This window comes from Schistocerca gregaria, chromosome 11 (genome assembly GCF_023897955.1).
Source record: "Schistocerca gregaria isolate iqSchGreg1 chromosome 11, iqSchGreg1.2, whole genome shotgun sequence".
NCBI lineage: Eukaryota > Metazoa > Arthropoda > Insecta > Orthoptera > Acrididae > Schistocerca > Schistocerca gregaria.
The window spans coordinates 93,751,813-93,767,358 of NC_064930.1; the positions used below are offsets into that span (position 1 = coordinate 93,751,813).

General features: G+C 38.3%; 1 protein-coding gene across 1 annotated transcript in view; it reads left to right on the forward strand.

Annotated features, from left to right (window-relative positions):
- Positions 1-15,546, forward strand: part of LOC126295042 (eukaryotic translation initiation factor 4 gamma 1-like) — a 373,399-nt gene that overhangs the window by 176,975 nt on the left and 180,878 nt on the right. The window contains exons 11-13 of the mRNA XM_049987292.1: positions 508-783; positions 3,778-3,906; positions 10,590-10,763. Coding sequence (XP_049843249.1) covers positions 508-783; positions 3,778-3,906; positions 10,590-10,763 — 579 coding nt within the window. The remainder of the gene's footprint in view (positions 1-507; positions 784-3,777; positions 3,907-10,589; positions 10,764-15,546) is intronic.

The window sequence follows — 15,546 nt, forward strand, 5'->3', positions numbered from 1 at the left end:
AATTAAAATTGAGAGTAGGTTATTGACTAATAGAAATCTATACTGTGTGTGAATTTCTGGTGCCTGAACAAGATTCGAGTAGAAGTTACGAACACGAAAGTAATTTCGTATAGCTGCGGAGAGCGAGGTGCTCGAAGTAGCTGCCCGCAGATAGTACTAGTTGCTAATATGTACCTTAAACATCAGGTACCGACTGATTATACAGCTTATAACACACACGACGAAGACTGCGACAGAACTGTAAAAGCGGCGTCAGTGCAACTGTACTGTATTCCGGGTTTACGTCGGACGTAATCTGCGAATAGTCGGTGCCGTTTTAAAATGAAACACTGTCACACGACTCGTCGATTTTCTGTTTTCGTCAGTCGCACCCTACACTCAGTTTTGCTCTTCGTTTCAGAGGTAGTACATACACAAACGAAAGTAAGCATTTACAAGTGCACTTTGTAGGATGTTTAACGAGTATTTGCTCGAAATTCTGTGTCAACAATGAAACGGTTTGCGCAGATGCCGCTTCTGCAAATGGGTGCCGCCCACGGATTGGGTGGCCCACCGGTGGGGCCGGCCGACGTGTCGGGTGCGCCTTCGCAGGGGCCGCCTGGCCCACAGTCGGCCCAGCACCACGTGGCGGCGGGCGGCGGCACGCGCGGCAAGTCTCGCAGGCCCAACGCGCTGGAGGTGATCGACCCGAAGACAGGTGCCTGTGTGGACATTTACGAGAGTGGCGGCTCGGGGACTCCTCCGAGGTCTGGCGAGTCGAGCGCTCGGGAAACTCCTCAGCCTGTGAGTATACTCCCCTTTATTTTTGTCATTATTTGCAGTATCTGCTCATTATTTCTGTGTAAATTTCCTTTGTTACCATTTGCCATTTCTGGCCATTTTCACTTCCGTCTACAGAGGTGTTAATCCACAATAAATATAAAGTCTTAGCTTGCTGAAAATATGTGCAGAACAAATTTTTACAGCAGACAAATATTTGCGGAATTAGAGCTGTGTGGGCAGGACGGCAGAGGTGCCCAGTTTACTGTCGGCATAGCATTTGCCGACGAAAGGTGGAGGTTCATGGCCGGATTCCATGTCTGGTGTGCAATTGTAATCTGCCGGGAAGTTTGAAAACTGTGTACTCTCACGCTCGACTCGATTGGGATTGGTAAGGTAGAATTAATATTTCGTTCTGCACAAATTTGTGTTCTGTTTTAGGTGAAAGTACACTTAGTGTCAGCAGCTGTCACACCGTGTGTCGACGTCTGTAACAATTTGCACAACGGACGGTGGGAACTACGTACAGTGAATTGAGAGTCCGTTGTTAGTAGAAAATTGGAATGCCCTTTCGTAATTTTCCATGGTTCTTAAATGGAGTTTATTGACATTTCTCCTTATTGGTTAGAACTTAATCACATTGTCAAAATGTCTAGCTAAATCAAAAACGAGACATAAATTAGGTTACTGCAATGATGAAGTTACACCTCGTACTATGTACACTTCAGTGTATTATGGAAATATTTTTGTTTTGAGATGCATTGCCTTTGCCATCTCACAAGCAAACCGTCAACAGTTCGGCCTAATCTGGACCTCTAGCTTCATGACACACTTTAGTATGTCAGCATTTTTAGATTTTTCATTTGCCAAATAAGTTTGAAAATTCTAACCAACCTTAAATTATAGTAACCAGATAGTTAAAAGCTAACCTGGTTCCCTCTTACTGAAAACAAATGTGGTCAGTCCAGGTATTGTACCAAGTCTTCACCAGATTCAGTGGTTCGTATACTATCACACTATTGGCTGTGACCACTGGAAACGAATTGCCAACCTCGGCGTGTGAGACGAGAGCTGCTGACCCTGTAAGTGCACTGTAACCCTGTTGGAAACTTTGTGGGAGACGAGGACTGGCTGCCGGTGGAACTCTAAATCCTGAATACTGCTTTCTGGCCACCTTGTTGCAGACAGTACTGTCCCTACCTCGTGGCTGTAGTTTCGCAAGTATCTCTCTCCTATTTGTCACACTTGGCAGATGTTCTTGTGAATATACTGTTGCGTTAGTGTGTGCCACTAGTTGTTGGTGTGTCTGAGGCAGAAAGAGCATCATCCATAAAAGCCGAGGTTTGTCATCCCTGGTCTAGAACATAGGTTTAACCTCTCAGGATATTTTATCTTTACACCACTGATTGACCTGTGTCTAGAGACCAGTAGTACAAAAAGCATTAAAATGTTTTACAGTTGTGTTAGTGACTCATACAGATTAAGCAGAAATTGAACATCCTATTTCTTCTCTGCATGACAACACAGGTGGTGCTCTTCCACTTACAACATTATACCTGTTTAGCACGTATTCATCCTATTTTTCCCTGTTATTACAGAAATTGTTGATAGGGTTCCAAAATTTCCCTTCCATTGCCGTCAAAGCCTGCAAACACTCCTAAGTAGTATTCTGATTAGAAAATTAAAGTATTGATATGTAAGCTTACCAAGGTGTAATGGAACGATGGATAATGCGGCAGCTGTAAGAGCCTTAATATTAGAGTCGACATTGTAACTTCACTGCTTATGAATTTAGTTTGTTCTTTTCCCAGATTTGTATAATAAGAAATTCATTTTTCGTAGATAGTTATTTCTTAGTAACCAAATTAAAGTTAAAAATCTAATGTACAAAATGTTATAAGGTATGAGAATTTTGTATCTGCAGCAAAGTTGAGTGCGAATGAAGCTTAGATGCTTTCATGATATGCAAGGTCATGAGAATTACCTTCACTAATGATTGCCTTAGTTTTATTGTTAGACAGCCCAACAAACTGCCACTGATTAATTTAAATTTCTGGTTTTAATATTTGGTTTGTTTTCTATCAAATTATTTCTAATGAGAAGACAATTCAAATCCTAGACCACTCAGTCCTAAGTAGAGACCTACTAATGATGATGGCTTAGTGGTGATAGCAGTTTGTCCTTGACTGTGCATGGCCTTATGCAGCTGGAAGACAGCACAATGTTCCAGCTTGTAATAATTTATTTCATTTTGATCTTTTATTATCCTACCTGTTTACACTACATGAAACTTACATTTCAGTGTTGACACTGGATTACAGCTGGGGCTGTCACGGTCAGGACACAGAGGAGCAGAAAAATGAAAACAAATTATCATGAACTTAATTTTTGTCATTTCTGTTGGGAATGTTTGCCTTTACAGTTATGAGATGTACAAAACCTCCCTCAATATGAAGCTCAGCATTACTGCTCATGTTTCGTAGTTGCTACTCCCAGAAATGACTCGAAGCTTCACTACGCACTACAAAGCAGTTCTCAAAATTAGATATCACTAAGGAGGGTTTTGCAAGTATGAGAGACTGGGAAAAATAGTGAGCAGTAGACTGGTTTGTGGTCATTTTAAAATTAACTTTGTGTACTGTTGTAAAAATACCAAAAACAGTTTGAATAAAGTGAATGTCCATTTATTAATGCAGAAAGTGTCTGCTTTATCACAATGTAAGCAGAATGTAAAATGTGGCTCTCGTTAAGAGACAAAGAGAATGTTGGTTTGAATCTATTGCTGAACCAGATGCTTGCAGCTGGCAGAATTAACCTGCTATTGGTACCCAAACTAATTATTTCGTGTAGCATTGTAACTCACTTCTCTAATGGACTCAGGTTAATACGAGGCACGTGTGTGCAAGTCGATCAGTGGCCTAGGTACATTTACGTTTGAGCGACATTGTAGCAGTGTCTCGTGTGTCTCTGAAGACATGCCAATTCCGCAATAACTGAGTGAGATTGTTGTTCCGACAGAGTTCGGTTCAGGGAAATTCGGACGTGGCCGCAGAATTTGCGGCCCTCGTGGCGAAGGCGGCGAGCGACGACGGCGGGATCCCGCCGGCTGGAAGGCGGCCGCAGTCACGGGAGTTCCCGCACAGTGGGGTACAGACGAGCACGGTTTTCTCTGTGTTGGGTTGAGTTTGTGGTGACGGCATGTGTGTCCGGGTTTCCTGTCCTGTCCTGTGGTGTGGTTTGCAGTGTGGTGTGGTAGCTACTGGGGCCAGTGTGATGTCTCCCTGGATTCTGTTTGTGTTGTTTCATCTACAGCTCTCTAGCATTGTCTGTATTTTGAATTGGTTGTGTGTCTGGAGGCATATAAAATTTGGTGCCAGAGGATGATAGAAATGAATTTGTGTGCTGCAAAGGTCAGAAATGAAGAAATTCTCAGAAGAATAGATCGAATGTCAACTACAAACACTGTTGGTAAGAACAGGTATCTACTTGAACAGTATTTTTGAGTTAATAAAATGGAAAGAACGATTTGAGGCAAGAGTAGTACTTCGACTGAAATAGTTGTGATAGGTCATGAGACAATGGAGGAGCAAGCTTAGGAGAGCTTGTGGAGTAGTAGTGCTGCCAATCAATCGTGGAGTTGCAATTTTATAAATTAAGGTGCTTTGGGTGATGGATTAGTACAAGAAAATCTAGTTAGAAAGATTATTTTTTGGATCTTCTTCATACACTTATCACAGTTGAAAATTTATTAAATTTATGAAGACCGACTTTTTTTGGCGAGAACTGCATATAATTAAATTTTTCATCGGTCAAAAACGAATTTTTAGTTAGCCATTATCCAGTATTTAACTAAATAAAGGTGCTATATGAAATAAGTAGCAGTGTATTCATTCAATTTGGTTTACAAATTTATTTCTACTCGATTGGTGTGATGGTTCGTGCATCATATATGATGGCTCTAAAAAAAAAAATCTCATATTTTGAATTCTTGTCCAGAATTTAAAAAAAAAAATCGGATCAGCTCCATACCTATCTGTGCTGCTATTGTAAATTCAGTAAACGTATTTTTCTAAACTAAACTCTGAAACTTAATAGTGCCAATTCTTATTTTTCAAAAATGTGTCCTAATTCTGTCTTTCCTTCCTCTTTTTTTATATGTAGGTGACAAAAAGTTTCCACTTTGGGTGATAGTGAAAAAGTCTTGTGACAACACCCGAATTTGTGGGGGGTGGGGGAGGAGACCAGTATCAATGTTCACTCCTCACATTTCTCCATGGGTACACATTGCACATCATCGATGACGTGTTTTCGTCACTTGAACTATACACCTGGTAGATGTATATCAGTGGAGCTTGTTTCATACAAGTATAACTCTTCATTTCCTTTAAATGTCCTGTGTTCTTCTCGAACATACAGAAAGTTGAATTGTTAAAACAACAATGTAGCAACTCCTGAGAAAGAAATGAGCAGGTTCTTATTATTAGAATTAACTTTCCTAGCCTGTGAGCTATTCTTACATTGCACCAGTGTATTCAAATAAAATAATGTAAATCAACTAATGTATAATATGGTGAGCCTTAGAGTAAATGTGGGAATGCAAACACCAAAATTGGGGTTTTGTGTCAGAAGTGTAACACCGCACTTGCACAGACATTGAGGTAAGTATTGCTGACAACATGCATTGAACTGGCCTCGTTGAGTGTTAGTTGTAACACTTGTCTGTCAGGTTTTGTTTTTTGCACATTTAGATTTGAATTTTTTGCTTTAGCCTGGTGATAACATAGTTGTGGAGTGCTGTTGTGGCAATATCTGTGGACCATGTCCTGGTAATGTTGCGCACATTTGGCTCTTTGTTTTTATCTTCTTTGGAGTGGATTTTGGTGTGCTGGTGCTGCATTTAACTAGCTTCTTGCATGCTAATGACAATGAAATAAATATACATACACACACTTACGGTACAATACACTTAACACTGGCGTATTTGCAACTGTTTAGACTATTGTGCTTATCTGTCTCTCAGAGGTAAAGTGGCATCTAATTTCATGATTTCTAGTTGAGATTGTATTCGTAGTACGAAGGTGACATTTTTCTGACTAGGATATTACAAAGAAATCTTAGTAACTCTCACTAAATTGATCATGTTCAGAACCAAGGCTTCTCCCTTCTTCCACAAATGAAGCAGTGTGTGTGTATTACAAATATTGTCTAGAGCTGAAATTGGGGAAATTGTGCTTGTGCACCTTTCTTCTTAAGTGTAGATATGTCATTTTCATTTATTATAACTTGGTTAAAATTTTTGTTCATGTCTTACCAGCCCAGGTGCTGGAATATTATTGTGCTCATCATTGTGTTATGGTTGTTTACAGTTCAGTTCAATCTTTTTTCTTCTCGCTGTTGTAACATTACATACTTATTGATATTTTGTCCTAATGCATTAGCTAATTAACTAAAATAATTTGTAAGGAAAATATTTGCAACTTTGTAGATTGCAACCTTGTAGATTGCAACCTCCTGTAGGACAAAGCATAATCTTTGAGAAGCGTGTAGCCAAGTTCTAGCATCTGCGTAAAATTCAACAATTTGGCAGTATAGAAAGGACCTTCTTATATATTTTAATGCAGGGAGCTCAGACCTCGAAATTCACGGGGAGAAATTGTTTCAGTAACAGTGGTGATAATGGTAACTGTAGTAGTTTGGTAGCTGTAAATTCTTACAGAAGCATCTGCACAGATATTTTTTCTGTGCTGAAGTGGTGTAGTGTGTCCCAGGAGGATTGGTCAGTATTCAGGGTGTAATGAAACAGGCTATTGGGTCATGTAGTGTACCCGATGCAGCAGGTTGCGTAGCATGCGATACACACTAAAACAGATGTGGGTAGTGTATAAGGACACTTTGTGAATAAGGGCACTTAGTGCAACAGTGCGAAACAGTTGTAACGAAAATGATAAATTGTGTCAAAGACCAATTAATGTACGTTCGTAATCAGGTAATGTAATGTACAGTTATGATGATTTGTTACCACTTTTATACAAATTTTGGGATGTTTTGAAGAGAACAAGTTCTGGAATCAGTGTTAATAGTGTATAAATGTTAGTAAACTCATCATTCAGTTTGGTAATTGTAATTCGATAAGAAAAATTATTTACCTGGACGCAAATTAACTGTGTAAACCAATCATTTTGGTCAAGCTTAACATTTGTGTCTTTGCGAGTCAGGAAATATATTCTTACAAAAATCACCAACTAAAAATCTGTAATTCTGTAATTAATGTTTCTGCAATGTTCTGTAGAGAAATTCAGTGAAGTGTCCACATATTACGAAAACTAGAGAGAATTAGTTTAAACTGGAAACACAAACTGATTCAGGAAAAAAAAAATTTGCATCATAGATAATGTTAGAAGAACGATTCATTAATTTTTTTTAACACGATTGTAAGATTTTGTGCTGTACGTAATTATTCTGCATTTTATCCTTCAAATGTTGTAAAATGTCATTTTGAACGTTTGAATTTTGATGTTGTAGAAATATTACCAACTCAAAATTGTTTCATAAAATCACATAATATATAAAAATACCAGAGAATGTTATGAATATTCTTAATTCTTAGCTGTATGTACATTTCAAAATTGCGCTACTAAAATATTGTTAGTTTCGGAAATATGCTATGTCGTTACATTAGTTTTAATTTCTAGTGAAACTTTGTAATGTTAGTTTTTGCTGGATTAATGTAATTGCAATTGTAACATCTAACATGAAATAACATAATGATGTCAACAATGTAAAAGATGTATAAATACACATGGTCCAGAGCTTTAGGAGGAGGGCGGTTGGAGGACTAGCTGGGGTGTTGCGGTCCGTGTAAAGTTGGGACAGTCAGCTGTTGTATATGCATGTGGAAATAAAAAAAAAGTGTTGTCAACAGATTAATTGGTGTACGTCTAGTAGTGACCCAAGACTTTTTGCAGCAAAGTTATCAGCTCTAAAAATGTAAAACATGGAATGATCAGCTGGACTATGTTAAACCTGAATTGCTACATTAAATTTGGTGATTGGAGCTAGTGTGAGAATTTTCAGTAGTTTTGATATTGGAGCTGGGCTTCTGGACATGGTTATGTTTCAGATGGTTTGATGATCATTGAAAGCAAAAATGTTTAGTAAGTAGGAGCCTTAAAATTTACTGTTTGAGAGCTGTGAGCATTAGTTAATCTTCAGTATTGTGAAGCACATCTCTTTGACTGAACAAGTGCTTACAGCTCCATACGTATGTACTTTAGAGCCCGTGTTTAACAGACATTTTTGCTTGGAATGATTGTTTCTGTCATATTGCAGACTACTGACCGTAATTTTGTCACTAGCAGAGATAGAATTTTATTTACTGTATGTAATTGAATTTAAGCAGCAACTCATAATCCACGTCTGTATGTACCTCAGAAGTTTAAGTGCCAAATGCAAGATGAATCTAAAAAGTTAAGTGAGGGTTCTTAGAAAATAAAGAGTTACACACAGAATTTGTTTACTAGCCTTCACAGTTAGCACCAGTAACTATAACAGGCTTGTTATATTGTTTGTAAAGCTCTTAGAACTGTCCACAAACTCCTGTTGTGGAATTTGTGAACCACCACTAGCACACATTTTCAGATATCCGCGAGGTCTGCATGCTCAACTTTTTGCTCGATCTGAGCTGCTCGTTCGAGACACTCCGAATTCTCCAGATACGGTGCTGGCAGATGAGTTTTTGTTTCCTCTCCTTTATATTAGTGTGAAACACACTTTGCAGATGTTTCTATTATTTTCCAAGACCAATCTCTGAACCTTCAGGACTCGTCTTGCACTAGATGGTCTATATGTAGCTGAAATGGTACATTATTAGTTGGAGGATATGTGAAAGTGTTTCTTTTTTATTACTGTATGATACAGTGACATAATGCCGAAATGTGCTAATTTAGTTGGTAGATAATGTCTGAAACAGCACTGTGCATTTTGTTTATGTTGGATTAACACAGCAGAGTTAGTTAGTTTCTATGAAACTAATGCCTTAATGCCTGGGCCATTTCTGTTTGTGTTTGTTTGTTGCTGTACACTCCTTTTTAGTTCCTCTATACTTAGATATCTAGTGGGTGATGCCATTATGTCTCCCAGGTATTCAGTGCGAAATTTGAAAACTTTGCTTGTAGCTTATGTACTTCTGTAGAGTCTGTTTAGTGCAGTGTGTCACATTCTTCTTTAGTATGGCAGTTGTGGTGATTTGATGGCAACTGACCTGTGGACAGTATCACAAGGAGGCAGCATTTGTATTCAGGCTGTTGTGCATAAAAAAAGTTACTGTGTCATATGCTGTCAACATAGTGGCCACATAGTTTATATGAAATGATAACTGAAAAAATAAATATAGGTGAATGCACATTGTTAACAGTAGTCAGTGGGATAGATTTCAGATGGGCAGAAATGATCGGTGTGTTATGCTAGCATATCATTGTCACCATTTCTTCCAAAAGGAGCAACATATCGCAGTAGCTATTGCAGATTTTTTTTTCTTTTCGTATTTGTGTTAACTTATATAAGCAGTTTTGGACTGATTGATGTGGGAATTAATCACATTCTCCAAGCACACAATTTGGGAATGCTTACCAAGTGTTTGGATAGCAGTGGAGTTGTCATCTTTTCTTCAATCATATATAGACAACTTTGTCAGGTATCTAGTGAAGACTTAATCACTCATCCTTTCGGTGCTTAACGGAGTGTATGATGCACGTCCTTAGCAGTTGTTTTGCTTCTCCGTGTCACTGAACTTTTAAGACCTACAAGACTGTGCCAAAAGGAAAAAAAAGTTTAAAAAACAGAGTTGTAAGACAATACACTTCCACAAAAAAAGCCTTAATACTTGCTCGTCTATAAAATACACACACACCCGTTTCTGTTAAATTATCTGCTGCACTATTCTCCATTGCTTTGTTTGTTAAACTCTCTCATTAGTTCGTCCCCATTGTACCGGTCTTCTCGGATTTCATTTCATTCTCAGTCGGGGCAGTGCTCAGTGGAAGCTGATATAGTTTTTCGCTAGTCAGTTATAACACTTGTGTTCATAACTGCTTTGTTAAACTGTTCTTAAAGCCTGCACAGAATACCAGATTCCACATTTACATTTTATGTGAGAACACCAGCTTTTTGGACTCGGTTAGCTTTTAAAATGTTTTGTGCAACACCTTTTCACAGAAAGAATCAGGTGATGCTGGAAACCTCAATTTTTAAAGATTTTATAGCTGTCTTTTCAAAATGACTGTACAAAAGGCGTACGTACTTTAAGTATGTTGTGTCTTGTCTGTTTCCTGTACAGGCAGTGTTCGGTGCTGTCACAGTGTGCACTCTGTCTGTTTTGTGAGAACCCATTCTTTTACTACAGAAGGAGAAATGGCAACGTTGTGACTCGTAGAAATTGTCAGTGTCGCTAAAGAAGTTGGAGAGACATGTTCCGTGCAGATAATTTCCATAGTTAAAGTATTGTCACATTTGTGCTATAAGTATTGGTCCATGGAGTGTGTGTTTCAAAATTACTTAAATTAGCTTACAACCTTTTCCATCTTGCATACAGTCTTACGTATGTGGGGAAGTTAGCAAGTTCTTTAGATTGTGAAATTTTATTGCAGTTGGTACGTCACAAATTTATGAAATGATGTGGAGATTTTTCTATTTTGTTTTAATGTATACCAAGACTTAAGACAGTTTGAAAGTTGAGATGTGAGAGTACCCACTGATATTATAAAGAACTGTTTGCTAACAGCATATTTTGGTCAACTACATAACCAGAGACTGAGAAATGCACACATTTTCAGAACACGGGGCAGAGGTTGGATCTGGCGGCAGAGTTTGCAGCACGTGTGGCTAAGGTGGCGAGTGAGGAGACGAGCCCACCCCCGCAACAGGGACAGGTGTCGAACACGCCTCTGCAGGCGCAGCCGACACAGGTGCAGGGGCCTCCGCCGCCCTTCCCTTCAGATACTCAGCCGGTAGGCCACTTAATGTTGTCGAGTGTGTCAATGCTTTAGTAGGTGATAGGGTTAGCAGAATATCAGTATAGTGAATGGAGAAGTGGAAAAAATGGTAATACTATAGTATTGTTTATCAATCAGGTTATTAATTTCAATCACAAAGGCCACCATACGACTTAAAAGTGAACGTGCAGAGGTATCATGACGTACAAACATCACCAAATTACACAAATAAGGAGCCAGAAATCAAGTCGAAGTAAATGACATGATTCCCATACTTCAGTAAATGCTGTATACAAAAATGTTATTGCGTATGTAGATTGTGCATTGACAATAATTAACCACACAAGTTTTATCACAGTTAAGTTTCGATTATCATGAACACAGCAACAACATACATGTTGACACTTTCAAGGAAACAAGTTATACTGCATTACAGCAATGAGTTATGGGCCTGCTGTCTGACACATCAGATGTCGCTCTGGACGTCAGTTCGCTTTACTTAAGTAGAAATAATCTTTTTTATTTGTGTAAAATCTATCATCCAGAAATTAGTGCAAATAGGCAGGAAACGCAGGTGATTGTTCTGAGTAATTTGTAAAATAATGGCAACGAGGGTGGAGGCATTATTAAAAATAAGTCTCTAGTGAAATTACGGAGTGTCATTGTAAGTGCAGTTGATCATTAAACAGGTGTGCAGCTCACTAATACAGTAGAGCAAAGATTTTTTAAATAGCAAAGCTGCACCTGTACAGTCCAACCACCAATCAGGAGCATATGGAATGGTGTACAGTAATATGCAACAAAAAGGACACTGGACATAGTCAGTGCTGATGTCTTTGATATCATCCATTGAAAATTTTTTTCAGAACTTTATTAAAATATAATTTCTCCTTCCTTGTTAAAATTCGTCACTAACTTATGTTCTAATGATTGATAGTACACACACACACACACACACACACACACACACACACACACACACACAGCATCTCTACTATATTGTGAGTAGCAACTTCGTTTCTCATAATATTGTGACAAGTCATTTGAGTTTTATGAGAGCTATTTGTATTAAATTCTGGGTTAAAATTTTGTACACCAAATTAGAGTATTTTTATTCAAGTCTTCCAGCTGATGTGCAACTGTGACATCTAGTGTGCTGGCCACTACTCGTCAGTATAATTTGTTTCCTTAAAGTGTCAACATAAGCTTGTAGTGGTGTTCATGGTACTCAAAATTTGTAGCTTCGTGACAAAACTTCTGTACCCAATTACTGCAACTGTTCCATCTATATATGGAATGACATGATGTGTGCACATTTACTCGGGAGTGAAAATGTCATATTTGTTTTTAATTATTAAATGACTCTGTATTTGTCAAAATACTTGGACCTCAATGGATTTATGTATGCTAATGTTTAGGTATGAAGATGGCTTGTCATTCACTGAAATTAGTAACTTGATTGATAAACACTTGTGGTCCTGGATCACTGGAAAATATTACTGTGACAATTTCACAAATTATTATTATTATTATTATTGTAGCTGTTGTTGTAATTGTTGCTGCTGCTGCTACAACTGACAGAAGTAAGTTGGTTTTGAGATTGTTCAATTTGTAATGGAGGTAGTTCTCCACAAATTTCAAATGGATTCCTTCTGAAGTATGCAGACCCAACAAATATCAAGCTTATGTGTGACTGCGATGACAATCCCAACAGTACCAGAGTTATTTCACAAGTATTGCCTACATGTTTATTGTAATGAACTACATTTACTGCTATTTGTTGAAGTATGAAATGATTGTGTGAGTATAACAAGATTAGCAACTGGAACTTTGAAGTTTCAATAAATAAATCCCACAGGTAATTTTAAATCCTTATCTTCCCAACCTTGCGCTTTTTCTAGGTAATTAGTCTTCTATGAACATTAGTGTTGAAACCATTTTCCAGTTCAGAACTTATCTAATTCGATTTTGCATTTTATAAATCCACTCATAGTATACAGCTTGTGAAATTTGCAAGTAGCTGGGTGTATTTGAAGCCAGTATGTACAATAGGTTTTGTTGCTGCTCTGTCTGGTGGGTGATGTATGATGAAAGGAGAATGAATTCTTCCTATAATTTATCCTGAAGTCAATCAGATTCTTCATATGTGATGAAGCTAGTGGAAATGTCGTCACTTTTCTGCTATATTACCAGCTTTCTTCTCTCATGTCTTCCCATAGTCTTCATTTCTGCATTGTATAGGACACACAGTACAGAACCCTTTCAGCCTTCTAAAATCTTTGGCAATGTAAAGTGATGTATAATATATACAGAACACTTTTGAAATGTCGCTGTTGGATGAAAACGTTGCAGTGGCTTGGTAACGCACTTCCTTCTTGAATTGGAAACAGCACAGTTCACACTTTTAGAATTTTCAGTTGACTGGTATGTCAGTGAAAGAACCAGTCAGAACCAGCCTTTATCCGACAGTGTGACGATTAATGTTGCTTGTGTTATCAATAGAATTTTTAAATGTTTTGCAATGTTGCTTTGTTCTTCAGTTTCTCTCTTACATAGATCACTTGAAGTTGTTTACATGAAAGTGGCCAATTTAGCATATATTCTATAAGAATTGGTGCTATTTTGAAGAAATATGTAGATGGCTTTCACACTTTCTAACCTTTTTAAACTAGAGTTCCACTTTTATGAAATTTCTGCTGCAGTTATGAGTTGTTGTCTCTTACATTTAAATTATGCTGCAACCGGCCTCTATATAGTGTGACAATCGATGCTCTGTGCACTGTAGTCGTTAATAATACCTTTTATATTTCAGAAAGCAGAGGCCATTAATTATGTGAATGGATGGTGTCTGTTCTTTCGGAGATTTCCAAAAGAACAGACACCCTGCAGAATCTGCAGCTGTGATGCATTATATCTACATTGAAGGTGGAGTTGGGGGAAGGGAAGGGATGACCGAAGTTAGCTGCATCGGGATGTCACGTGGAATGAGTGGGAACGAGTAAACATATATGCCAGACCAGCATCTCGTGCTTAATAAGCAGTGCGTGTGTGCGTGCGTGCGTTCCTGTTGCATATTGATACCATGAAGCGATATGTAGAATGGTAACAGAATAGTTCCTATTTTCTCTTCAAAGCTGCCAGGGAGAACTGATAACCTCGCCATTGAGCACCCAGAAACTCCAGTTGCAAAGCTACTATAAAAATGAAAATCATATGTGGAAACAGTGCAGTTACAATGAAACAGAACGGTTGGCCAGTACTAAATTTTAATAGGCAGTACTGCATGAAATACTGTTGTGCCACGAACTACCTGTTAGGAGGATGGCAAGGGGAAAGCGATGTATTACGCAGCACAGGTGCCGGTAGCTAAGTCCTAGTGGCAAATGAGCAATGGTATCAGTGTAGTAGTTGGTCCAGTGTTGGTAATTGACGCTGTTGCTACAGCCTGAATCAATTTGACCTAACCTTTTTCTTGTTTAGGAAGAAACTGATGGAAAACATATTTTTAAACATGTATTCGCAGCACTTGGAATTGTGTCCTGCAGTTTAAAATTCTAGGTGGCCATTCTTTCTCCTTTAATTTGACAGAAAACCTTATATTTAATGGGATTGAAAGATCTTGCCGAAAAGGAAAAAGTCCTAATTGATTTTAGGCCTATCTCACTGGTGTCCTTAACATTTGTAAGGCATTACATTATATTTATGATTGTTTGTTGCCTGTTTTGTTGTACTGACAGCTGTGGCAAACGTAAACTGGCCACATTGCAGTTGTGAGTAGCGTGGTAGTGGATAGACGAGGTGTATGCGATCCAAACGAGGACAGTCGATATTTTTAAAAATATCGAAAATAGCTATGTTGATATTCAAAAAAATATCAATGTTGGCCCTCAGTATATTGAAAGTAAGAACCAATATATTGACAGTAAAAACATTTAACATACATGCATATAAAAATATCGGCTGTACTTTGTAAATGTACAGCCAGTTTTACAGCTGTAGAGTTTTGATATGTTATTAAATATTCTGTGCATCAACAAGCTAACAGCCTGCCTGTCCTCCCTAGAGCAATAATTGGAAAAAAATACATGTTCACACTTGGCAGTAACCACTTTGCTAACAAAAAAAGGTGACCGACAGGCCTGTTGTTCAGTTTCGTCAAACATTGGATTCATCCGGAATGCTTTGGTAGACTTTCTTATGTTTTCATTTCTCTCGATGCCTGTGACCCAGCAGTTGTAGTGTCAAAACTGCACAGTGAAGCTAAATGTTGCAGTTTCTGTCTCTAGAGCTGAGCGCCAATTTCGTCGGCATTTCCCCCTCGTGCATGTCTGCCCACTGCAAAGACTGAGCTTGTCATTTACATTTTTGTTAATCACTTTCAGCAGCTGTTTTTGGAGAATGCCATCGTTGCATTAAAAAGTGTCTTAATGCCAGTGTTATTCTATTCACACCACCACCACCACCACCACCACCACCACCCCCAGAGCAATCGGTCTTCTTGTTTTGCAGCAAATACACTGGCTTTGGCAGCAAATACACTGGCTTTGCACAGTCAGAGAGAGACTGGACATGATGTAAGCTCAAAAAGTAGTGAGACTCCTTCACAAAGTGAATGTGAAATTTTGTTCTGCTGCAGTTGCAAAAGTACAGCTTCAAGTATTTATCAAAAATTTTGAAAAAAATATATAAAATGAAAATATCGGCACTCACATTGCCATTTTTATCAAAAATATCGATATATCAGTATTTCATCAACAGCCCTAACTCAGAGGCAGGTGGTTAACAATCAGTAGGTACA